The 27,399-nt window shown below is 45.0% G+C and overlaps 1 protein-coding gene across 1 annotated transcript in view; it reads left to right on the top strand.

Moving 5' to 3' along the window:
* Nucleotides 1-27,399, top strand: part of RMC1 (regulator of MON1-CCZ1) — a 238,616-nt gene that overhangs the window by 146,107 nt on the left and 65,110 nt on the right. Inside the window, exons 13-16 of the mRNA XM_085605759.1 lie at nt 12,629-12,757; nt 15,518-15,624; nt 23,674-23,790; nt 24,564-24,641. Of these exons, the coding sequence (XP_085461885.1) occupies nt 12,629-12,757; nt 15,518-15,624; nt 23,674-23,790; nt 24,564-24,641 (431 nt within the window). The remainder of the gene's footprint in view (nt 1-12,628; nt 12,758-15,517; nt 15,625-23,673; nt 23,791-24,563; nt 24,642-27,399) is intronic.

The raw sequence follows: 27,399 nt of genomic DNA, 5'->3' as shown, positions 1-27,399 counted from the left end.
TTCTGCCACACAAGATCTCTATGCTTCTGCACCTGTTTGCATCTCATCCTTGTTAAAGCATTTTGTATATTTAGAACGAACAGGCCCATGCCCACATCACAGAGGTGAACATCAACCGGGTTTATTTGCAGGGCCACCATAGATTAACTTGGCTATGCCTAATGTAACCCTTGTCACTTCATTCATCATTTAACTGTGTCGCATCCACCTGGTTGTGATTGGGCCAAGTGACAGTGCTTCCTCTGGATGATCTTGAATGTTAATTTGGTAACTCACAACTCTGCTGATATCTGTCGGTGAGCGCCTCATCTTCCGTAGTATGGGTCCACCTGCTGGATGAGTGTTTCGGATGTAGCTAGGTACCTTCCCCTCTTGTCCACTTGCATACTTAACCAGCCCATCAATGCTACCTCAGTTTTTGCGGCTTCAGTGCAAGTAAACTCAAGTGCACATATTACTGATATACTGGGGAAGAACACTATGAATCGTAACATCGATATTTACAAAAAACACCTTCACATACTTAAGAATTGTCTGCTCAGCATTTGATGAAAATATCTGAAAGAGACAATTAGTTATAGATTCCTTACCTGTAGAATTACCCCCAGGTGTCAGACTGGATCCTGAGAATTTTTTAATCAGCAGTACCTATGCGTTGAAAGGTGGGGTCGGTCGGGTCCGCGTTCGTCATTGGTGACGTGGTCGCCAGGATGACGTTGCAGTAGCTACTTAGATGCCGCCCTCGCGCGCTGACGTCAGTTCTTTCTTTTTCCGAGCCAGCCAGCGCAGATCCGAAGAGGGCCATACCTCCAGTCACTTTTTGACTGACTTTTTGCTGACTTTTGTCGACACCGTTTTTGAGTCTTCGACTCCTGGTGCACGTCAGGGATGCTTGGTTTTAAGGCTTGCGATTCTTGCCGAAGACTGTTGTAAGTTACGGATCCGCACAGCATGTGCCTGTGTTGCCTGGAATGTGACCACGATCCCAAGTCGTGTTCCGACTGCTGGACCATGAGTCTTTGTGGGAGCAATCCCGAAAGCTTCTCAAGGCCCAGCAGTCGGCTTCGTGCCGTTCGAGGTCCCGGCCGCGTGAGAGTTCGAGGGACCGGTCACGGAGCCGCCACCACTCGTCTTCGAAGTCTTCGCACTCCTCCGGTAAGTCGAAGCACAAGAAGAAGTCGAAGAAGCATCGTCGCTCTTCGCGATGAGTGATGCGGGTGGTGCCCTCGTGTGGCTCCGCGTGCGGAGCCCAAAGGGTCGGCTCAGAGTTTCCCTCCCTTTCCGGGACCCGAGCGACCCCTGCCCAGCTTCAAAGTTTTTACAAAGTGATGCATGCCATCTTTGGCCAGCCCGACTCCGCTGGCACGCCTTCTGGCCCTGCGGACTTGGCTGAGGGCCCTGGGCCTTCACCGCCGGCGGCTTTGGCCCCGGCACTGCAGGGTTCCCTTGGATCCAGACCTGGATCCGGATCAGCACAGGTTGACCTCATAACACCTCCACCGGCGTCGATTCAACCGGATGGTTGTGTCCCCAGCCGGCGTCGACCCCAGCCTCCACCCCGACGTGGACACGGAGCCGGACCAACAACGACCAACGCCGGATCCGGGGCCGACGGGTACTTTTGTTCTTTCAGGCTAGATTGGCAACCAGAGGAGGGTGAGGAGGACTGGGAGGGGCATAGAGACCCTTTAACCGACCAGTTGGAGTATGATCCGGACTGGAGAGAGGAGTTTGGGGGATGCCAGTGGTCTGGATACCTACCCAGACCTTGGCATATTGTCTCCTCCTACCGTGGCTACAGAGGAGGGAGCTTCTTATGTAGTGGTGTTGCGTAGGGCGGCCGAGGCTCTCAACCTTGAGCTACCTACGGTGGTGGTCAGGACTAACCTCCTGACAGGGGTTCTTCAACCAGCAGCGAGCTCTTCGGAGTCCCCTGCTGCCGTTTAATGAAGCCCTAATTGACATCCTTTTGGACACCTGGTCCAGGCCCAACACAGGCGCTCCTGTGGATAAGATGATTGCCCGACGCCATAGCCCGGCTTTGGGCGACCCCACTTTCCTCTCCCAATACCCCATACCCTGAGAGCTTGGTGGTCCAAGCCTCGGCGTTCAAAGGCGCATTCCCTCAAGCTCCACCTGATGGGGAATCTAAAAAGCTGGACCATCTTGGGTAGAAGATGTTGTCTTCCTCCAGATTGGGACTGCGGCCGGTAAACACCTCATGTCTCTTGGCCCATAACACCCACTCTGTGTGGGAGACAGTAACGCAGGTTCTGCCCCAGTGCCCGGAGGAGGCCCGGGCCGTACTCTCCCATGCAATTGCCGGGGGAGAGACACAGCCAAGTTTACCATTCGATGGGGACTGGACACCGCCGACTCGCTACTCAGGGCGATTTCAACGTCGATAGCCCTTTGAAGCTACACCTGGCTGAGGTCGACTGGTTTTTCTGGGGATGTCCTAGCTACGCTAATGAACATGCCCATTGATAGCCATCGCCTGTTCGGCGACAAAGCAGACAACGCGCTAGGGGGCTTCAAGGACTATTGGGCCACGGCCAAGTCATTGGGCCTCTCCACCACCTGCCCTGCGCAGTCTGCTTTTCGCCCCTTTCGTGGCTACGGAAGGAGTGCCCCACCACGTTCCACCCAGAGCCACAGGCCGGCGCAAGTTGTTCAGCCCCTGCGCGGCCGGGGATGTGGGACCCACCGCCGTGGGTCTGGGGGCCAGCGAGTGGGCCAGTCCCTCACCGCCCCCTCTGCAGCAGCCTCCAAACCCTCCTAGTCCAACCTTTCAGGGCCACCAATCGAAATTGGGTGGCAGGTTCCGCCATCACCTCACCAACTGGTGCACCATCACGTCAGACAGGTGGGTTTTGCAGATAGTCCGAAGGGGCTACTCCCTCCCCTTCGAGACTACCCTTCCATCCATGCCACCTCAGCACCATCACATGTCGGAGGATCATCTGGCCCTTCTCCAACAGTAAGTTTCGGCTCTCTTGGCCAAGGGAGCCATCGAGTGATTTCCTGCCCCAGAAGTAGGTTGTGGCCCTCAAGAAGGACAAAGGCCTGCGTCCTATCTTGGATCTCAGGAACGTCAACCGCTTTCTCCGGAAGGAGAATTTTCAAAATGTTGACGCTAGCTCAGGTTCTGTCTGCCCTCGACCCTGGAGACTGAATGGCAGCATTGGACTTGCAGGACGCTTATTTTTACATCCCCGTCCTGCCGGCCCACCGGCGTACCTGCGGTTTACGGTGGGCCACAAGCACTTTCAGTTTACCGTGTTCCCCTTTCGCCTTACTTGCGCCCCTCGGATGTTCACGAAGGTGATGGCGGTGGTCGCAGCTCATCTGCGCAGATCAGGGTTCCCAGTCTTCCCCTATCTCGACGACTGACTGTTGAAGGCGGACTCGCCCCAGGCAGTCGTCTCCCATTTCCAGATTATGGCGGACCTCCTGCACTCGCTGGGGTTCACTATGAACCTGTTGAAGCCACACCTGACTCCCTCTCCGAAGCTCCTTTTCATCTGAGCGGTTCTGGACACGACGCAGTTTTGGGTTTATCCTCCCGAGCAGCGAGTCCGGGATATTCGGGCTATGATTCTGATCTTTCAGCCTTTATCCCAGGTTTCGGTCAGAATGACCCTGAGGCTGCTGGGCCTCATGGCCTCCTGCATCCTGCTGGTAGATCATGTCAGGTGGCATATGCGGGCTCTGCAGTGGGACCTGAAGGTCCAGTGGGCACAGCATCAGGGGAATCTGTCTGATTGCGTTCAGATCTCGGAGGGTATTGCACATCAATGAATGAATGAATATGAATCTTATAAAGCGTGAACTTTGCCCAGAGGCGTCAAGGCGCTGTGGAAAGAGCCAGCAGTTGAGGCACTTGAAAAGCGCACACTGATTCGCTGGTGAAGAGCCAAGTCTTCAGGGCCTTGCAGAAGAGAGAGTGAGACTCTTGTCCAGAGATTGAGAGAGGTAGCGAATTCCAGAGCTTGGCACCAGCAACAGAAAAAGCTCCCCCCCCCCCCCCCCCCCCCCCCCCCCAATCTGGCTCTCCTGAACCTAGGAACTACCAGCCAATTTTTAGAGGCAGATTTTAACTGCTTGGTGGGAACATACTGTTGAAAAAGGCTTTTGATACCTTCCGAGCCTAGATTATAGAAAGCCTTGTGAGTGAGGCCAATGGCTTTAAACAGGATTCTCCGGCCTAAAGGAAGCCAATGCAGCTTACTGATAGAAGCCGAGACTGAATGGGATTTAGGAAGCCCCATCACCAGCCTGGCCGCTGCTTTCTGCACCAGTTGCAGTCAATGGACGAGTCCCTAATTAGAGCTCAGATAAAGGGCGTTGCAATAGTCCAATCTGGACAGCACTAGGGCAACAGCCTGCTTTCAGGAGGAGAAAGAGAAATTGTGAGATCTTCCTGAGGACCCTGATAATTCCAAAACAGGTGGACACCGTTCTGTTGATCTGGGGGCCCAGGGAAAGGGTATTTTCCACTCTAACACCAAGATGTTTTGCTATGGAACCTGGGCAGAGGCCGAACATGTCCGGCCACCAGGCATAGGACTAAATAGGCTGTTGGTTTCCAAAGACCAAAACCTCAGTTTTATCACCATTAAGTATGAGGTAGTTCTCTACCATCCAGGAGGCCACTGCCTGCATGCAATTTTTGAAATTGGTTGCAGATGCTTCTATGCTGTTGGTGATAGACACCATAATTTGGGTGTCATCAGCATAGGACAGCACCTCCAGCCCAAAGGATAGAACGACCTTGGCTAGAGGGGCAACATAAATGTTAAAAAGAGTCGGACTCAGTAAAGAGCCCTGAGGGAATCCACAAAACAAATGGTTGGGGTCTGAGTAAAATTGATCCATTTTTACTATTTGTGACTGGTGAGTAAGAAATGAGGTAAGCAACTTCAGGGCAACGCCCATGACACCCACTTCCTTAAGCCCGTCCACTAAACTCTAAGGAGATATGGTATCAAAGATCACCGTAAGGTCTAGAAGCATCCATAATGTGGTATGCCCAGCATTGACCTGGGTTCGAATGTTAATTGATTACAGAAGTTAGCGCTGTTTCCATGCTGCGATAATTTCTGAACCCATGCTGCGATCCATCAAGCCGCCAATTGCAGTGGTGGGTAACGATCCAGGATTGGACCAACAGCAGATCCCTCTCCCCTCCCCAACCGGAGTACACAGTGGTGACGGATGCATCACTTCTAGGGTGGGGCGACCACATGGGAGAGGCGAGGATCAGAGGCCTCTGGTCTCCAGCGGTGTCTGGGCTCCACGTCAACCTTCTGGAGCTTCATGCCATCTGTCTTGCACTGAAAGCATTCCTTCCCTCTGTCCGGGGAAGAGTGGTGCAGGTGTTCACGGACAACACCACCGCCATGTGGTACTGCAACAAACAGGGCAGGTGGGGTCGTGGACCCTATGTCAAGAGGCTCTCCGTTGCTGTACATGGCTGGAACATCAGGGCATATCCCTGGTGGTTCAACACCTGGCAGGTTCACTGAATGCCAGGGCGGACGAACTCCGCCACAGGTGCATGATGGATCATGAATGGCGTCTTCACGCGCAAGGTCTCTTTCAGCAGTGGGGCGAGCCTTGATAAGATCTATTCGCCACCGAAGAGAATGCGCAATATCAGCAATTCTGCGCGTTGGAATTGCCAAGCCGACACTTGCTAGGCTAAGCTTTTCGTCGCGAGTGGAGTTGCGGTCTTCTATACACCTTTCTGCCTATACCACTTCTGCCCAGAGTGTTGAAGAAGATCAGACGTGACGGGGCCCATGTCATCCTTGTGGCTCCGGATTGGGCACAAAAGAGTCTGGTATCCCCGAGCTGTTACACATTGCCGTCGATCCTATGATCAGACTTCCTCTTCGGTAGGATCTTCTGTCGCAGCAGCGGGGGACGGTCCTCCATCCGAACCTGTCCAGTCTCCACCTCCTTGCGTGGAGATTGAGCGGTGACAGTTGACAGCCTTTGACCTTCCTCCCGAAGTCTGTGATGTTATCTTGGCAGCCAGGTATCCCTCCACTAAGACGGTATACGCCTGCAGATGGAACAAATTTGTAGCATTGTGGCAAAGGCTGGGATCCCCTTTCTGCCCCTCTTTCTGATGTTCTCTTGTTCCTTCTGTCTTTGGCCCAGCAGGGCTCTGCTCTGAGCACTCTGAAGGGCTATCTCTCAGCCTTTTTTAGGCTTCCTGATCAGCCTTCTCTTTTCAAGTCCCCTGTTGTAAATCGCTTCCTTAAGGGCATTACTCCTCTTTTTCCTCCTGTTCCCTTCGTAATGCCTCAGTGGGACTTGAACTTGGTTCTTACTTACCTTATGTGCGCTCCCTTTGAGGCACTTCATAACTATCTTCTTGAACTTACTTTAAAGACTGCCTTTCTGGTTGCCATCACCTCTGCTCGCAGGGTGAGTGAGCTACGAGCTCTTTCTTCAAAGCCTCCTTTTCTGGCTGTTCATCCGTACAAGGTCATCCTCAGAACCAGACCTTCCTTTCTTCCCAAGGTGGTTACTTCTTTCCACATTCGTCAAACCATTACTTTGCCCACCTTCTTTTCGCCTCTGCATCCTTCTAAGGAGGAAGAGAGGCTCCACCGTCTGGATCCAAAACGTTTTCATTTTATTTGGATCACACCAAGCAATTCCGGGTGGATGACCAGCCCTTTGTTGGCTGCGTGGCTGCCAAAAAAGATCATGTCTAGGTGGGTCGTTTTGTGCATTAAAGCTTGCTACTCTTTGGCAAAGAAGGAGCTTCCAGTGGGACTGTGCGCCCATTCCAACAGGGTGATGGCAGCTACCACTGCTTTGGGACGGGGAGTCCCCCTCAATGACATCTGTCAGGCAGCTACGTGGGCACCTCTGCACACGTTCACAAAACACTATTGCCTGGACAGCAAAGTCTGGAGAGACAGCTTCTTTGGCCGTTCTGTTCTCCAGAACTTTCTGGTGTGAACTTGGTTCGCAGACCCATCTCCGGGGTTGTTATTGCCGGGGTATCTATTCTACAAGTAAGGAATCTATAACTAATTGTCTCTTTCAGATGAACAAGTTACTTACCTTCAGTAACGAAATATCTGTAAGAGACCTAGATTAGTTATAGATTCCTTACCGCCGCACCCATCCTCCCCGTTCTGAGAACTGACTTCTAGGGTCAGGGAATCCCTTTTAGGGCCCTAGTTTTTGTGCAATGTCGTTTAAAAGAACTGACTTCAGTGCACAAGGGCGGCGTCTAAGTAGCTACTGTGACCACGACGCCAACGACGAACGTGGAACCGACCGACGCCACTTTTCGTGGCGCAGAGGTACTGCTCACGAAAAATTCTCCGGATCCAGTCTGACGCCTGGGGGTAATTCTACAGGTAAGGAATTTATAACTAATCTATGTCTCTTACAGATAATCGCTACTGAAGGCAAGTAACTTGTTTATTCAGCCTACAGACGTGCTAGAGGAAACATATCCTCAATTGTAAAATTAACTTCCATGAAAACCACAGTGGTGAACAGCCTAGTCTTTTAAACACCCCTCCCCCAGTTGACATGCTCACGTGCAACTGTCCTATTTGGTTTTAAACTAGGCAAGTATAGAGAAACCATGGTGGAGTAGGATCCATGTAAAGTATGTGTGGAGGTTTACATGCTTTTAAGGGTATACAGACAGCTTGAAGCAATCTGATTTCAACCATCCTAGTTTGTTTGATGGTGTCTTCAGAGAGAGCCCTTTTCTAAAGGCTGTTGTAGATGCCTCAATCCAAATGAAGTCTCCACATGGCTAGAGACATGTTAAACTGGTAGATTGTCAATGGGAGGTGTCCTTGCATGAAAGTAGATAGTTAGCACGCTTTTCCGTACATCTCAGGTGTCAGGTTAGCAAGCCCAGTAGGGAGTATTTGCTGCTAACTCACAATCCGTTTAGTGTTGTGTCACTTTTCGAAATGCAAAACTCTTGGCACCCACTAAAGCCCCAGGCCTTCAATTCAGGACTAGGTCAGAGAGGTGAGGACATGGGACTCAAGTACTTGCAATCAGTGGAAACACCTTGACCCCACTAGCCGACCCCCATTTTACCCAGACCTTATGCCATGATACTCTGAGGCTCTACTGAGTTTCTTGATCCTCTCTTTATAGGACGTTCTGCTTTATTTCATTTTTTTATTTATTGAACTGACTTGTTGCTAAAAACTGTATGCTTACTCCACTCTTTCTCGAATTAGAATTTTTTACAGGTTCTGTCTGACTCCTTCCTCCCATATTCTTAGAATGGGGAATCTTTCCGTTATGTTGCACACTTACAGCATTTATAAATGTTTAGGTTTCGCTTATTCTGTGCTTATGAAATCTATTGTATTTAATAAAATTCTTAAAAGGGGCTTCCATCCCGCCCCCTTGCTGTCCTTGTTTTTCATTTGTTCCTGTGCTTGTTTTTTATTTTTAAAGTGCTGGCACTTCACTTTAGTTTCTCAATCCGATCCAGTGTGTTTAATTAGTTTATCTGGGTTCTGTTTTACTCGCGTTGTAAATTTGATTTCTTGCATGAGGCTTCTTAATTACGTTTTTGTTTTGGTGGCTCCATACTTTGGTACTGTGTGGTTTGAACATCGCATAGATCATCTGTTTGTTGGCTATTGCTGGCAATTGTTCCACTATGAATTCAATTGTTCTATTATGGCGATTTAGTTTTACCTTGCAGGTAGAAAGTATGTGGTATCTTTGCTATTGGTATGTCTTCGCCTTCCTGCTCGATCTATGGTTATTACGCTAGAGGCCTGCCTCCATGGTTGTTGTCTTTTCTTTATGTTGTGACCCCGTCCGCGTTCAGCTCCCTGAACTGGATCTAGTGTTCTATGCAATCCGATGTGGCCTTATCTCCCTTGAATGCTTGTGACTTTGTGACTGCCCCTTGCAACTGTGAGATCCATTTTGTTTCATTTGGACATCTAGGTAAGTCGGTTGGCTTCCCTGTTGTAATCTTTTTATACATTGTTTAGTTTGGGTGGGGGGGCTCCATGGGAAAAGTCTCTATCGTTTTGGCAACTGTGCATCCCCCCTGATGCAACTGCCTACGTGATGCATTTACTTGTGAGCTTTCTCTTGCCTTGTGACCGGCAATGCGTTTTACAAAATTGTATTTTCCCTTGAGGCTATCTAATACTAGGGATGCCCTGCTTATGCTAGGTGAGCTAACTTTGGTTTTGCATACGTTGGTTTACTACCTATGTTTCTATGATGGGAGGTGGGGGCTGGATTTAACCTAGTTGTTACAGTTATTCTTTGAGATACAGTTAGGCTTTCTGTTAAGTGAGAAATGTGGTTGTGGTTGAGAAATGTGGTTGATGGCGATATTGTCATGCCATTCCACTTTTCATTTTCAGCCTACAGTCTTTGCTATTTCTACAGCCTTTTATGTTATCTAGAGACTAATATCAAATGTTTATGTGCTCTGGGGCATCTCCATTCCATCCTTTTACGCCAATGTAGCCTCGGACATAGTAGACCAGTTTTTCTTTTACTATAGTCTGTGTCTTGGTTAGACTGGATTTAATAATATACATTGATATGGTATAGAGCAGGAAGTTTATCCCCTGCTTTAGTAGGAGCAAATCTAGTTTCAGCTTGCCTTGAACATTTTGCATTCTGCAAGCGCTTGCAACAGAGGCATTTCAGCCTCACCATAAATTCCCTAAGTTCCTACAAAAGATCTCCTGTCAAGGATTGTTCCGGAGTCGCACCATTATTCACGGGCAGAGTGTTGACGTTCCTGCTCCATCGTTTCTCGCATATTGCCCGAGAGTTAGAGCCTTTCACACACCGGGAAACACACTGGTCATTTTAAAGGAGGTTTGTGCAAATACCAGAGTTGACACAACCTCACATCCCAAAATACAAGTGACGTATTGTGGGAAAGGCTTGATTTCAATTGGGATCCGCAACAGCATATCCCCATAGTGTCTGTTTAGGTTAACTGCAGGTTAGTGTGTCTGTCTGTTTGTTTATATTTTGATTTCCCTCTGCAGTGATGTAAGATTTTCAGGGTTCTTTGTGCTCGAACTTCAGTTTTTAAACAATGTGAACATCTTGTTGGCTGCGCTCTGGCAGCTCGGACTCTCGCACCTTTAAATTGCATTTTGCCAGCGTAGCCCACATGAAATCCGATTACGAAAGTAAGACTTGGCGTCGAATGATGTATGTGTAAATAGAAAGACGAGATGAGTTCTGTCTATCGTTGATAATTTGCACGGAACTTAAAAAATACCCATTTCTTCCGAATATTTCAGTATCTACCTTGACACATCAGCTCTTTCGTCTTGTAAGACTAATGTATTTACCAAAGTTTGTTGAATACATTGATTGATTTTAACAAGATTTTAGTGAATAAACTCAATGAAATATTTGTGATCGAATAAAGATGATCTACTAAAGGATTTTGATTATTAAAACCTAGAAAACTTTCAACTAAATTTCTTTAATCAAAATAATATTAATGATTGCAGTGACAGTTTACATGATGCATCGACCTTCTCTTTTCAAAACAATGGCAAAGATCCAGTGCAACTTGAACAGAGGGGCAACTAGCCCGGATGATGGTAAACTGAAAACTCTTAATTTAAAACTGATTCTCGCTCCAGCAAGGGCATACATGCAGCTTGAAGCAATCGAATTTCCACCTTCCTAATTTTTAATGTTGTCTTCAGAGACCCCTTTTCTAAAGGCTGTTGCAGGTGCCCCAATCCGAAAGAAGCCTCCGCAAGGCTAAAGACATTTTAAACTGGTAGATTGTCAACGGGAGGTGACATTGCAAAAAAGCAGATAGTTATTGTGCTTTTCTGTACCTATCGGGTGTCAAGTTAGCAAACCTTATAAGGAGTATTTGTTGCTAACTCCCAAGCTGTTTTGTTTTTGGTCACTTTTTGAAATGCAAAACTTTTTGCGCCCGGTAAAGCCCCAGCCCTTCAATTCAGGACTGGGGCAGAGAGGTGAGGACATAGGAATCAAGTGCATGCGTTCAAAGTGGAAACACCTTGACAAATAATACATTTCTGCTTTAAAACTATATTCTCAGTCCTGCCTTTGCCTAAGATTTTGCAGTGGCAAATAACTAACCCTCACAGCTGTCTCTTATGGGGCGTATGTTAGTTTACACATTTTTTTTATTATTTTTTTCCTTTGTTTCCTCTTTTTTTTTTTTTCTTTTTTTTTTTTAAATATCTGTTTTTATTTTCTACAAACAATGTAGCACAGAGGTCCAGATAGACACAGCGTTAAGCCCATAACCCATTTAGGGCCGGCCGCGTTTGTATCCTCTTTTTTAAAAGTAAGTATATTTTTATTTTGGTTTGAGCAAAAATGTAAAAATATAAAAAATATTCTACATAACATTACATTTTACAGTAATTTAGGCACGATTGGTTAAAGTAAGTATGGCTGGTTTGTAATTGAAGCCAAACATGATGACTTTGCCACTGCTTTTTATCATCTCTTTAAGTTGGAAACACCAATACAAATTGGTGATTGAGACTTACCCACCTGAATATGTAATTGCCCATTTCTTCAAATATCTGGGGAAAATGCATTGTTTTTTATGATTAAGCCCTACAAAATGGTTTAACACTAACTTGTTTATTTTACATTTGAAATGTTTATTTGACTTAGGTTTCTTCATAATAAATCTTGCTGCCTTTGACTCGTGCTTCATTATTTGAAGTCAGTAAATTAGCCATTGTGTGTCATTTTGCCAGGTAATGTGTTTATCCTGCATTATTGACCTGAAATGTATTTATTTCAGTTTAATTTCGGCTACTTCTCTTAAAGTAATAATTTGTTTTCTTTTTAATATAATATGTTGAAGTGTCTACAATGTAATACAAAATATAACATTGGCACAGTTGTTTTACGATCCAAAGCTGAAGTGCAGCACTTACTGAAGCCATGGAGAAAGTTCACTGAGGCTCACCATGCCATTGATGTGTGGGGTGCTCTAGGAGTCTGTTTGGGAGACAGGTAGACCAGGGGAATGTATGTAATAGGATGTGAAACACCTTCCCCCTTTCACTGTCTAGTGTTCCATTCAGAACTGGAACCACACGCAAGAGATGAAAACTGTATTGACTGGCAATAGTGGTTCACCAGCGTGGATGTTCTGAAGCAACCCCATAAGGTGGTCTCAAAACCACTGATTGAGTTACTTCAAAATAAACTACAATTGGAACAGACCATTGAATTGCCTATTTGGACCTCTGTGTCAAAGAGGTCTAACAAAATGGCTGCGTGATAAAGGCTTTAATGGCCTAAATATTGAGTTCCCTTTCAGCAAAGCTGTTTCATACCCTCCCATGAAGATGGTGTAACATTCTCCAGCGTGTAATTCTGCCAAACATCCCCAGTCAGGAGAACTATTGTAACACTTGAATAATGTTTTCTTGTGCTATTGAAATTTAGAGGGTGTCTTTTTCTACATTGGGAGAATCTGGCAAAATTCCTTCGAAGGAAAACCACCCAAAAAGAATTCTGTATTGCAGCTGTGTTATTAAGTGGGTGGGAAGAAAGCAGTATATTATTCTAATTTAGAATGTTTTTAATGTTTAATATGTCTTCCTTTATCTAGGTTATCTGTGGTATCTACAGGTGAAACTTCAGCCTGTGGTGAATTTGTTGCCTGACAAAGGAGTGCTAATGGATTTTCTTATTCAGCGGAAAGACTGCAAAATGGTCATCTTATCTGTGTGTTCTCAAAGTAAGTTTACATTTCATGTTTGTTGCTGTTTTGAACCCCATTCATAAAACCTAAAGTATTGGAACAAAGCCTTTTTACATTACTTTTAATAATTATTTTCACAAAACAAAAATCTGAAAAATGAACCAAGCCTGGTATCCCATACACCAAATAGTTTTATTTAAAAAAAAAAATGCAATTGATGGAAAAATAATGGATTAGTTCATTCCTCGCAGTGGCAGACTACACCAACACAAGCCTTTATGTGCTCTCAGACTCAAACAAACCTCCATCAAGGAGGCTGTCACCATATTACCAACAGGTTTCATGATGGATCACCTGAGGCATTAGGTATTCATGGACCAGAGAAGGTTTTGCATGCTGATTACCATATTGCTGCTTTCTCCATCTATTACAGTAGGATGTATCATACATACACACATACTGATTCTTGACAGCCTGTATGGAGTTAACACCATGTAGTGCTACAGTGCTAGGAGCGGTTGACTAGGCAGCCATCTTGTGCAGCACAGGATAGGATGTAACACAGTTCTCTTCCCTGAGCATGACAATGTTGTAATTGGAAAGATCCACTTGAGAGATAGTTTAAAATCTGGCAGTTGCTATCTCTCCTCTAACCGGCTCTTGAACGGTGGGATGCTCTCTTCTACCCTATTCTATCCTCTTTCTTTCCTGCCTTTGTTTTTGCAGACCAGCAGCCTTGAGGTTCTCCCTGACCATTAGCCGCACGCATTACAGACATCCGTATACACAGATGGCTCTAGACAGGTCAAGTACAGTTGGCATATGCTGCCCCCAGGTGAACTCTTGGCAAGGAACCATACTATACTTGGGCTCCCGGTCCTATGTGTATCTCGCGCTGCCCTACCTGGGACATTGAGTGACACCCCACGTGGTACTGTGTCATGTCAAACACACTCGCCTATTAAGGGCCCCTTGAGTGATATACTCTATCACCCTCCACACCTTGCTGCACAAGACCCCCTCAGCCATAAAAGGGCATTAATCCAGTTGATTCAGCTGCAGGTCTCTACATGACCCATTCAGCCTGACTCGCACTGCTGCTGTGGCGCTGACTAACCATTCCTAGCCAAACTTCTGTTATGATAGATACAATTGGTCCCCTGCAACATCCCCTCCTGTACGACCCGATATAATGTATTTTCATTGTTTGTAACCCAATGATTCTGTACCATCGGAGTATACACTATAATCTGCTTGCTATGTAATGCCTTATGATGCCTACTGCTTGGTAACTGCTGTGTTGATTTCCATGTTATGTATAACTTCAAATAAAGAGATTTAAACAAAAAAATCTGGCAGTTGCTGTTTGGTGTGTATGTGGCCACACATTGCAGCACATTTTCTGATTGTGCCCTAAATTGGTGGACTGCTGGAAAGATGTTTTGATGTCCTAGATAAGATATTCAGCTTTAGACTAGTCACTTAAAGTCGTCATTCTGGGTCTTGCCTCCCATGGGTTAAGAAGTCCGTCTTTGAGTGTTGTGAAATGGGGCCTACTGGCAGTGGAGAAACCGGCTGCTTCAATACAATGACCTAGCACGTTTAGCAAGGGGCGGAGCTATCAGTGGTGTAGCCGGGACAATGTCACTGAGGTCAGGGGACAGTCTGCTCTGCACTAGCGGCAGTCATTTTAGAGGCTGCAAATTCCTACCTTTCAGTTTACTCTTTGGGGACATAGGAAGGGAAGGTGTATGGAAGAATTTGAAAGATTTGTGAGAAATGGAGGAAAGGAAAGAGATGAAAAAATTATGAGATGAAAGGTAGAAAGGAGATAGGGAAAAGACATTAAGGATCAAAGAGAAACGAAAAAGGGGTTAGGACGAGCAAAAGGGGTAGGTTAAAGGAAAAAAGGGGACTCTAAATGAGGAGATTAGGGAAAAGGGAGCTAAGGTGGAGTGAGAGATAGAGTGACAGAGGAACAGGATTGGGAGGGGAGCACGAAAGGGAGGAAGAAAATGAGATGGGTTTGAAGATACGAGAGAGAAGGAAAGACCGGTAGAATGGGGATCTTGAGACCTGTAAGCAGGGGCGCACCTATCATTAGTGCAGCAGATGCACGGACCCCAAGGTTCAGGGGGTAGGATTGTCCCACTGCACCCCAATCATGTCTTTATTTTAATATCAACTGTTGGGGCATTTTCCTTCTGGTATTAGGGCAAGACTACACCACTAGTTTTGGGCCACTCTTCAGTAATTATCATCGAAAGATTTTAGGAAACTCTTCAAGCCCAAAGATTTTACCTGCAGGAAAAGCCCAACTGATAATTGTGGGACAAAAGACTAATGACAAAGAGAAACTCTGTTTGCGCAGGGTTGCTTCCTTTGGAGAGTGTATACCCTGTAATGGGGCGACACAAAAGAGGGTCTGGTGATTATCGAGTACGTTCTTTGCTGGTCTGGACTCTGATCTGGCATTCAGGGAATACATGGGGGATGCATGAGAAATTGAAGAAATAAGAGGGCCATGGGTCTTATTTGATACAGAAAAGGGTGAAAAGACACACTGAATTTTATATTCTTCACTTTTGAAAATTGATGAAAATAAGTTATACCTAAAATAGCTGAAACGTTCTGGCAACCCCTGAAGTCACTGCTCTCTTAGCCTTACCATTAGTACAACAATGGCCATAAGTTGCATATAATGTAATTCTATCTACTGGTTTCAAGTGATAAATTGAATGTTAACAATGGTTTTGTAGTCTATTCTCACCTGGTTCCAAATATTGTGTTTTCCAGTGTTAAGTGGACCGAGCAGAGAGCCGTTATCCGTTATTGCTACTGTGTTTGACAAACTGAATTTTGAATATAAAAAATACCTGGAAGCGGAACAAAGCTATACTGGGGTGAGATGCCCACCTTTCCTTTTATAGACACTGTCTCTCTAATAAAAATATGCATAAATGTGTTCATTAGTTAGGTTCAAGTGAAAGGCAGTCTACCAGCCTAGTTAAAGAACCATAATATATTGCAATTTTATACCCACACGCTCCTCCTTGTAAACATCGGATCTTAGCCTGAACTGATGGCTAATGGATGTAACCACCGACTTATGACATGTTACAGCGTTGCACACAGCCACAGATGAGTTAGCCAAGACCTTTTAATTGAAAAAGAAAAACAATGTATGATATACTTAAATATAGGGGCTTTCAGGCAACCTTCTTCATCCATTGGTCTTTTATTATTTTATTCCGTCCATTACAGCATACAGCATGGAGCAGTGGGTCAGTCCACTTAAGCCATTTACTAACTTCACGTTTATCAGCGCATTCTGTTCTTTCACTAGGAACACATCCGCACACAGAGTAGTTCCCTTAAGTGCCAGGGTCTAGTATAGCAAAGTATGCTTTTTGAGACCAATGTCCTATTTTTGCTTTTAGCTAGTATATATTTTCATTTTTTAGATTTGTTAGAGCCTGGTGGCTTCTCCAGCAAAAATGTTTTGCAAACAATATGACAAAACAAGCATTGACAAAGCAAAAAAGTTGGTTGCCAACACCAGGACTACTTGGTTGGCCAACACTTGTTAAAAATGTCACTAATTCTAATTATGTTAAAAGTGACATACCAGGGGATTGTTTGCAGCTTTACAGAAAGCAATGCAGCTAGACCGAGACCGCTTATTGTGTGTCCTCCGCCCTGCTCACTGTGTTCCACATCATTAGCTGTGTTTGAATGAAAACTCTGGATGTGCTTGAGTCAAGGAGACCTTATACGTGTGCATTTTAAGCCATCCAATATGGACTAAAGCGGGATCATAAAAAGCTGAGCTGTTAGTTGGTTGATTGGAGGTTCTTGAAATAAGTATTTCTTATCATAAGATGTTGTCGTATGATACGGTATTAAACCTCTCGGTTTGCACTTTTCTTTTTAAAGCGCCATCTGCTTTGGCTAAACTCTTCCTATTCATTGATAGAAAGAAGTGACTATCAGATGGCACAAACTATTGATTTCCTCAACCAACACAGGTCAGCTTCGCAGTACTTTTGCGTATTAAATAATGGAATATCACATGCTTCCTGGGTCTTTTTAAAAACCTAGACTGAGGTATTAGGATTTTAACAATAAAAATAGCAAAAATATATATTTAGGAAATAAAAATTACCACGAATGATATTGAATAAAATGTATTTTCTCCTCTTACTAAGAGTGTGACTATGGAGGATGTGCTCCCCACAGTGACAAAATAAGCCCAGATCCATGCTAAGTAAGGGTAAGTGTTGGAGAGATGTGAGTGAAGAACCCACTATCACAATCATGTGTAGGTGGTCTAGTGGGGCTAGACATTATGTGGTTCATCGAGTACACACGCCGATTGTGGTTTACTTTGCATTGTTCATCAATTTGTGGGTACAGGCATCATATTCACATAATTTCCTTCATCAGTTGAACATTGATTTTTCTGCAATCAATTGAAATAATTGAATTATGATTTTATGTGTTTATTCTGATCTTTCCGGCAGGTTCTCCCAAAACAGAAAAATACCACATGTATGAGAGTGTTAGGCCTCATTTATGTGCCCTGAACGTTTGTTTAATTAGGCAGAGAGTGAAGGACTCCTGAAGGAGGCCGTTGATTCAAATGGGCTTAGAATCTGGCCAAAAGATGTTGGTTTAATCCATATGGGTAGTTGAACCATTTTAGTTCCATTTGTATCTTTAACCACTTATAAGATTCCCAACAAATAAAGGAAACTCCTTTGGGGCAAAAAGCCTTGAGATATTTTTATTTAACTGTCATAGGTTGAGTCCAGCGGAGTAGTATTTACCTACTCTGCTGTGCATAGCTCGCTTATCATGAAGCATGCCACAATACGTTGTGCGTTAGGCATCCTTCCCGGAATCTCCATTCTCCTGCTGGAAAACTATTTTTCCACCTTATTGGAAATGTTTTTCAGTGATAGCATCAGTTGTGTGAATAAAATAATGCTTCAGCATCTACATGGGGATTGTGATATACATTAACAAACAGCTAGGTCTTTGATTGGATGATTGGATGCTGCCGAAGGCTATTAATTTTCTGAATTTGTTTCAGATAGAAAAGTTACTCGTTTGATTTCCGTCCTCCAAGTGACCCTCAAAAACTTAGTAAAATGTTTCAAATGCGGACCTCTTTATTCTATACAAGAGACTTCTTAACCAATTAATACCAAGACTGTGTATGCAAGGTTTTCCTTTTAGGAGTATACAGCTATGCGTTCTCACATATGACCTGTAAACCCACATCACGTATGTTTTTCACCAAAAGGTGTGATTTGAACCTACCTTGTGTTCACATGATTTAGTGATGGAATTTCTCTTTTTTTCTGCACATAACATAGAGGCTTCAGGGGCGAGTCTCTAGCGTAGATGTGCATACCTGGTGCATTGCAGACTCTTTTTTGCCTAATAAATGCAGCAAGTACCCTTTCTTTCAGACAATTGTCCTGACACAGCCATTCTCGCGAAACCCATTCATGTGTCTTTGAAAGAAGTCGCTAAAACAAACATTTATTTACTTAGAGGTTTTCTAAAGTGGCACATTTCACCTTTCATTAACTTCAGAGTGCTGGGAGTGATGACGCAAATACAGCTTGGTGAGAGGAAAAGGGGAAGAAACAGCCCTTTTGCATAAAGTGAACGACTATGCCTGATATTCTTCAGTCTCAACCACTGTTCTGTACGGAATTCTGTTGAAAGCAAGTCTAAATTGCTCACTTTCTCGAACCACTTGTGGGTGGTTTCAGATCTCTAGTTATGTCTAAGGGCATTTCATAGTGTAGGACCTTGTGCAATCCTGGCATCTACCTTTGCCTTTCACGCACCCATCACCTCACCCAGCTCCACAGTGCTCACCTTCCCCACCTGCATCTCCAGGGGACGCGCTTTCCTATACACATTACGGGTCACTTCACTGTTACATGGGGGCCATAGGGCACCTTCAACACTCCTCCGCGCGGTGACCCCTGGGACTCCTATAGTACAGACCCACCGAGGGGCAAGGAAACCTGACTTACACCCTGCCTGCCCCTCTCCCCAGGACAACTCCATGTCCTACCTCTAACTAATTGGTAGGGCTTCTTCCTTCCATAACTGAACCTCTTGAGGAGGACTTTCTATTTGAGACCCTCTTCTCCACCCACCACTCCACCCAGTACCCCCCCCCCCCCCATGCTCAGGGGTATGCTGTGCCATACCCCAACATTTTTCGAGACCCCGTTCACGCTGCGGTCATTACACCCAGAGTGTTCAAGAAATACAATGCCTCCCCTGCTGACCCCATTTACATTCATGGCCAGCTCCCATCTGACTCCCTGATTGTCACTACTACTACCACTACTCCCAGGCTGCTGGTGAGGCCCCTTCACGTGATAAGGAGAACATACGTAAAGATGCTGCAGGTAAAAGGATGGCTGTGCAATTGGCCAATCATTCGCGTATTTTTTATTCTATTGGGTTGTTCTCGAGGTATGACCACGCCCACTGGGATGAGATGGTAAAGCTCCTCCAACATCTACCAGGGGAGCACAGGAAAAGGGGCAATGAGATCGTGTCTGAGGGGAACAGATCTCCAACACTACTATCTGCTGCGCATTAGATGCCGCCGACACTTCTGCCAGGAGGGGGGGGCTCACTCCAGTGACCTCTTACGCACGCACGCCTTGTTCCGTATGTCTGGCTTCAAGTTGGAAGTCCAGCAGAACCTGCTCAACCTGCGATTCGATGGCCAACATTTATTCAGCCATAGGTTGAACAGATGCTAGAATTTCTTTTAAAAAGATAGGGAGACCTCAAAGGCTATGGGTAGCCTTCAAGCACCTGCTCATTGCTGCTCCTTTCATGGCACGCCCTAATGTGGAGGCTCAAAGGCCACCTCTCCTGATGCCTCCATGCCTTGCCAGCATTGACAGGCCCAACAGTCCTCTCCCATAGGTTACTTTTGAGGATCCTACAGAGACAAAAATTCAAAAGGCAGAGGTAAAGTTGGCGCCCCCAAAGGACCTGCCGCCACCACTAAACCCTGACTTGCCTCTCCTCACCCCCTGATTACACAACACCTGTCGCGGGGCGCCTTCACAGGTTCTTTTCCACATGGCGGAATGTCAACTCAGACCAGTGGGTTTTGGATGTTATCCAACATGGTTGTCTGGAGCTCACTTCCACACCTCCCACGATTCCACCTTGCTACCACAGACTCCCCAGAACAACAAAGGCTACTCAGGGAAGATGTCCAGGCGCTCCTTCTCAAAGGGGTTATAGAACCTGCCCCACTTCATCAACAGGGCATGAGAGTATACTCTGTACTTTTCCCTCAGACCCATTCTGAACCTCAGGCCTCTAAACAAATACGTTCTCTCAGAACACTTCCCTATGATGGCTACCCTTCAGGCTGTCATTCCGCTTCTGCAACAAGGTGACTTCATGACCGTTCTTACCAGTACACCAGGTGCATCACCGTTATCTCAGGTTTGTGTTGACTGGAAATCATTACCAGTTCAAAGTGTTCCCTTTCGGGGGTTACCACTGCACCCCTAGTGTTCATTAAGTGCCTTGCGGTTGTGGGTGCTCATCTTCACAGACAGGGCATCCTTGTCTTCCCCTACCTGGAAGACTCGCTGATCAAGATTGCCACCCACCGGCAATGCCGCAAACACACACAAATCACGATAAACCCTACACCCTAAACATGAGTTAGGGTTTACCATCAACGCCACAAAATACCATCCCCAACCCCTGCAGATCTAGCCCTATCTTTGACCAATTCTCAACTGGTTGGCATGGCCTATCCAAACCCTACCAGGATCCAGTGCTTTCAGGCACTGATCCGTCTTTCCCAACCAGACTGCCAGGTATTGTTAGATCAATCATGCGCCTCCTCAACATGATGGCTTCCTGTATTTCCATTATGCCCCATGCCACAACAGTGGTCTCAATCGAAGGGCTATTGGAATGATCTAGTGTTGATCGGCCGCTGCACTTGTCGCTCCCTGCAGTGGTGAAACACCAACAACCTGTTGGAGGGGTGGCCTTTTCTTGACCTAGTTTTGCGGAGGACCATTACAACGGACGCCTCCCTTACAGAATTGGGTGCGTACTTAACAGGACCTGACTGTCCAAGCACATGGGAGCCCAGACTCCAAGGGCCTCCACATCAACTACCTGGAGCTCCTGGCTGTTAACCTAACGTTGAACGCTTCCCTACCTCACCTGACTGATAAGGTTGTTCTCGTCTGGATGACAATATGACAGCCATGTGTTACCTTCAGAAACAGGGTGGCAGCTGATCTCCCTAGCTCTTGCAGCTAGCCCAGAGCATTTGGCGGTAGGCTCTACACGACAAAATACATCTACTTGGGCAGTACCTTCTGGGAATGGACAACAACTTTGCCAAACATTCTCAGGATGAAGGGCTTCCCAGATATAGACCTCTGCGCCACAGCAGAAAACGCCAAATGCCCAAACTTCGCCTCCAGGTTCCAACATCCACATTCCAATGGCAATGCACTGTGGTTGAGTTAGTGAGGGATATTTGCCTACGCTTTCCCATCCCTCCCACTACTTCTAAATGTGGTTCAGAGGGTGCGGCAGACATTTCTTCCTCATCCTAGTGGCTCCCACATGGGCCAGTCAGCCCTGGTTCAGGACTCTGCTCGAACTCTCTCTGATTCTGCACAAGAGGCTCCCCAGCAGAACCATGGAGAAATCAGGTCTCTCAACCTTGCGATCTGGCTCCTGAGATCCAGGGATCCTAAAATGTGGGTACCTTAATCGTCCACTTGAATGCATGAGCATTCTCAAGGAAGCACATAGACCTACCACCCAAGTCTGTTATGCAGCCAAGTGGCAGAGGTCTGTGTACTACTGTCACTCAAAACATATTGATATTTTAATGCCTACAGTACAAGATATTGTCTGTTACCTGCTTCACTTGCAGGTTTGCGGACTGGCGTTCACCTCCATATGGCTACACCTGGCTGCTGTGGCTGTCTATCTTTAGAACAGACAACACATCTCTCTCTTCAGAATCCCAGTCATTAAGCCTTTCGTGGAGGATGTCAAGAGGTATTCCCCCTTGGGTTCCACAGGCCCTGGCTTGGAACCTCAATATTGTACTGACAAGTTTCATGGGTCCTCAGTTTGACCCCATCCACTCCTGCCACCTTCAGTTCTTCTCCTGGAAGGTGACATTTCTGGTTGCCATCACTTCACTCACTCAGGTGTGTCAGTGAGCTATAGGCGTTAACTAACCTTAGAAGAATCTTTCTTCCAAGTACATAGGAACATGGTTGTCCTCTGCACTAACCCCAAGTTCCTCCCTAAGGTAGTCTTCCAGTTCTATCTTAATCCATTGAACTCACTATATTCTTCCCACAACATGGCTTAGTTGCAGAACAAGCTCTCCATATTTTGGATGTGAAATGAGCTCTTGTGTACTACATTGACTGAACTAGACCATTTAGGAACACACAACAACTCTTTGTTGCTTTCTCCCAACCCTATAAAGGAAAAGCCATGTCCAAATCAAGCATTGCCAGATGGATCGTGAGATGCATCCAGACATGCTATGCTAAAGCTAAGAGGACTACTTTACAATCTATGCACAGCATGTGTATCTAAAACAACACATGCCTCGAATGGAAATGTTACTTACCCTGTAGACATCAGTTTGTGTGCATGTAGTGCTGTAGATTCACATGTGCCCACCCTCCTCCCCGGACGCCTATGGCCGTTGCAGTTTCCTTTACTATTGTTTCTCCCCCATTTTGCATGGACATCTCTCTATGCATCTCTTCACTTCACTTTCCATCCTCCCCCGTCGTGCGGGAAAATAATCTAATAATAGAGTTGATGACCATGCGCATTACCAACAAGAGCAGAAGTCAGTGTACCTCGTGACTTGAAAAATGTCTTTGAAGATAAACAACTTGCACACATCCGGGCCCAACGGTAGATGACAGGAGTATGCACAGCATGTGAATTGACAGCACTACATGCAACAAACAGATGCTTACAGAGTAAGTAACATTTTCCTTCTTCACAAATGTTTGGTTATCCAACAGTCGGCCTAACTACATTTCTGTAATTCAGTTGTAAGGTCCTTAGAAACGACTCCAACACGGCACTAGTTTATGAAGATTGTGGCTTTATGTATATCTACGGCCATGCTAAAATCTTTAATCATCATTGTGTGACCCTTTGCAAAGTTCTCTGTTTTATAAATTGTCTTTATGATAAATGCCCTGTCATGTGAATTGTAGATTGATAGTTTAGGTAAATTTGAGTAATGGACCCTTGATACTCTGGTATCGGCTTGCTGTCATGCCGTAGCAGGTGACCCCCTTTATTGGTTCCTCACAAAGTGTGGTAAACGTTTGGGGTAGTGTTTGTTTTAGAATAAAGCCCTATTTTCAGAGATGTGTCATGCATTTATAGTGCTGAATTTAGAAAGATTTGGATTATACAGCTTAATAATAAGTGTTTACTCGTACTTCAGGGTGCTACCAGATTTTTCCGAGTTAGTATTCAAAGAGATACTAGGCAAACCATTGTCAATATAAATGTAACCTGTCTTTCACCTGAATATTGTTGAATCAGAGACAGGTACATGCTTTAGTCCTTGATGACCTTCCTGAAGAATCTACATAGTGCATTCTGTATTGGTACAGACATAAGTTAAATGCAGTTTTAATTATTCAACATAATGAAATTGCCATGTGAATTATAAAACTAAGTATGCATGCTTGCAGGTACAAACTTGTTCATGATCCTGCATTGTTTTTTGTCTGACATGTTTGGTATGACACACAGATGGTACTTGGCTGTTCTTTATTAAACACAACCAGTCCTGAAACATGCATTGTTTGACCCTCTAAAAAGGCTAATTTTGTGTGTTCCATTTTCTTCCTGTGCAGGCAGTTGAATCTGGACAAAACAGAGGCAGCTCACTTATGAAGCGATCACCACAGACCCAGGCCATCATCGACCAGTCTGATATGTACACTCATGTACTTTCTGTGTTTTCTGAAAAGGTATGTCACTTAATTAGAATAGAGGTATCTGTTTGCCTTGTTAACCTACGAAATTCTGATACTAGCCTTCTGTCTGTCAGACTGACGCAAGACTACGTCTGGTGGATTTGCACCTAGCTTGAGCCGCCTCCTGCAAAATCTACCAAAGGTTAACACTTTCTGGTCCATTGTTAGAAAAAATATGCACTTTCTGTATTTTCCTTATTCTAAGGTTGTAGATCTGTCTTCAAGCATGTTTTAAAATAAATTGTATGAATATTTACTGCTTCTATGGAAAAGATTGACTTCCTTGAGCTTTAGCGTGAAGAAGTATGATGGTTCAGGAAGGGAACCTGTAATTTTAAGACGAGCTGTACCTTCTACTGAGTTCAGTGTACAGTACAAACATTTTATTGTATTAATCACAACAATTATAATAAATAGTTATTCCACACACAGTGTGAATTATTAAAAAAGGGTTAAAAAAGTACAATAGTTATTTGCAAGTGAGATGCAGAATTGAGGTACCTACGATTTATAGTTCTAAGATGGCTCAGTTTCATACCTACTGATATTCATAAACTCAATTCAAGAAATCTGGTAAATGTTACTTGTCAGGCAGAGTGACAAGCCGCTATATCTGTTGGTATATATAGTCTGATTGCTGGTTCTCATAATCCAGGGGCTATGATTAAGCATGTAGGATGGGAAGAGGCTAATCAATGCTACCCTCTTTGTAACTGGTTACAGTAATAGTCAAAAGGTCATCTGAATCCCTCTATTTTTTGTCCTAGGAGTTGCCACACAAGTTTGTTTCAGCTGTTCTAATGGAGTACATTCGCTCTCTGAACCAGTTCCAGATCCCAGTTCAGGTAAGAATGCTGATATCAAATTATTAGTAGCCTACTAGCTTTTTTGTTTTACACTGACTTTCTGTTTGAGAGAACAGCAAAACACTGCTTAACATTTTTGAGGAATCGAGGGAGGCGCATGCTATGTAGACATTTTATGAAGTTTTGGGAGGAAATGGGAGGGGGTTGTGAGTTTAAGCTCTGCTGACTCGTTGGCCCTTCACGTTCTTAGAACAGAAGGAGGGAAAGTGCCTCATACAAGGGAAAAACACGCACAACCTCCGCTACATTGTTTCAGACTTTAATCCCTAACCTGTTACACAAGATGTGAGCTCTTGGTGTAAGCAAACGTATGTGACATTTAAGGCATTGCGACAAATGCGCATCTCAGCACACAGTTTTGAACGTAACTGTCTCAAGCTTTTAGCCTAGATTGTTGGAAGCCATAAAAATTAAAACAAAGGACATCTTGTGAATTTCGAGCCTGCAAGAATGTTTCAGTGTAATACTTCGACACAAGGAAATGCTAGGATTGTTAAAAACTGTGCTATGTCTAGCTTGGACGTAATAAATATTCTGTTGAAACACAAGATCTCATTAGTTTGTCTTTGCAATAACGGTCTAGATCTAAAACCACTCCTACCCAGTTTAAGACAGTGATTTGTGATGAAACAAAATATGCCACAGTTGGAAGACGCCTGTATCCTGCATTGCATCACATGTCATCTGTGGAGGAGGAGCGAACACAAAACATCCCTCTCACCGACCATTATTAATAAATGTCATTTGGATTTTCAGCATGTATTACCTAATTCTAATGGATGCTTCTAACCGCAGAGTCCTTAGCTTTAGAATATCCACAGGTACCAGACTGGATCCAAAATTGTTTAACAGCAGTGCTCCTGGGTGTGGATAGTTGAAGCCATGTAGCTCTGCTTTGACTTTGTTCTGCCCCGTGATGGTGGAGCCACTCATAGATGCCACCCCTGTGTGTCAATGCCAGTTCCTTTCTTTCTGCACCTTTGTATGTGGATAGGGACCTAGGGCCATATGTAGAAAGCAAAATTGCGATCGCAAACGCCGAAATTCGCCGAATTTCGGCGTTTGCGATCGCAATTTTGCTAAGTGGGATGTAGGAAGGCAAATCTGCATGCAAAATAAGGAATCGCAAAATTTGCGATTCCTTATTTTGCAAATGCATTTAAGGAATCCCAAATAGCGATTCCTTAAATGCAATGTAGAAAGCACCCAAGTTGTGCTATTTTGGCTTAAGGAATCGCAAATTACCACCAACTTCAGGTTGATGGTAATTTGCGATTTCTTTCAATAATGCAGTTTTTTGCATTATTCAAAGTGCCATGTGGCACACATCCATGCCCTTAGGGCATGTATGTGCGCCACATGTGCACCCATGCTCATTACAGGGGTGCAAAAGGGTGTCATGTTGACACCCTTGCACCCTTGAAATTGCATTCTCAATTTGCGATTCTCTAATTGAGAATCGCAAATTGAGAATGTCTTCCTATTCATTCCTATGGGCCTTTTAGCCCATAGGAATGAATGGCAAGGTATTCCTTATTTGCGATTCTCAATTAGAGAATCGCAAATAAGGAATAGGTGGGATTCGCAAACAAAATTGCTAATCCTACCTACATAGCGTTTTGCTATTCTCTAATTCCGATTCCCTAAAAATTGCAATTAGAGAATCGCTAAACACAGCCTACCTACATATGGCCCCTAGCTCCTAACCTTTTCCAGCGACAGGTTTTTTTCTTCATAATTCCTATTTTCCGTTGTACAGAGGAACATGCCCCCTCCTAAACCTACAGGGGTTAAGCCTTGTAGGGATTGTCACAAACAGATGTCTTTGACAGATCCTCACTAGATGTGCTGTTGGTATTTAGCTTGAGGCAACCACTGCCATTCTTGTTAAAATTGTGCCCTTATGAATCTAAAGTGGGTCTGGAAAGCTGAAGCCAATCTCTACTACACTGAAAGAAGTCTTGGAAGTCCTGCTCTGGTTTGAAGTCGAGGGTGCAGACTCATTCCCACACTGTGGGCTGATCCCGTGACAGGTCATTGTCACTGTCCAAGTTTTCAGGTAAGTTGGAGAGAACACTTAGTAAGGTCAAACGGGACCCATCCCTGTCTCGCCACTCTCTCTGTGAGAAGTTGTGAGGACGTCAAAGTGCCTCTGTCCTGCGGTATATTGTCCCCCACTGAGGAGCTGATTCTGCAGCTGATCCCGATGCACCATGAATTTCTGGTGCCATTGGCAATGTGGCAATAGATTTAGGCTTTCAGAGAGGCCATCTTTTTCACCCTTCGGCTTCTTCCAATGCACCTTTAGGCCCCAAGGATCCATGGAGACCTCCTATCAAGTTTCTGCTTGCAAGTCTGCCCTCAGTGCCATCTGTGCTTCTAAACCAGCACTGAAATACACAGTGGTTCCTGTGGCATCCATGGTGCCCACAGACCCCGGTCCTATAACTCTGTCTGACTTAGTCTGTTATAATTCGCAGTGCACCCCCATATAGGTCCAGGTAGTCTCCTAACCTTTTACCTACATTTTCCCTGCCATTGTACTACACAATGGTTTTTGGTGTTGACCTTTTACCTAGTTAGGTGCTGCATAAATGTTGTGTGATTTTCCCCGAAGGCTACCCTCATTTATTATGCATGAGGATTCTTAAAATCACAGCACGATTACCATCTTCTGCATATCAACTGTGTATAAGGTTCATCACTATCGTCGTCCTCGGCTGACATGACACAGCAA

This window comes from Triturus cristatus, chromosome 5_1 (assembly GCF_964204655.1).
Source record: "Triturus cristatus chromosome 5_1, aTriCri1.1, whole genome shotgun sequence".
NCBI lineage: Eukaryota > Metazoa > Chordata > Amphibia > Caudata > Salamandridae > Triturus > Triturus cristatus.
Note: the sequence above shows the minus strand (reverse complement) of the source record. Positions and strands in the feature narration are given on the sequence as shown.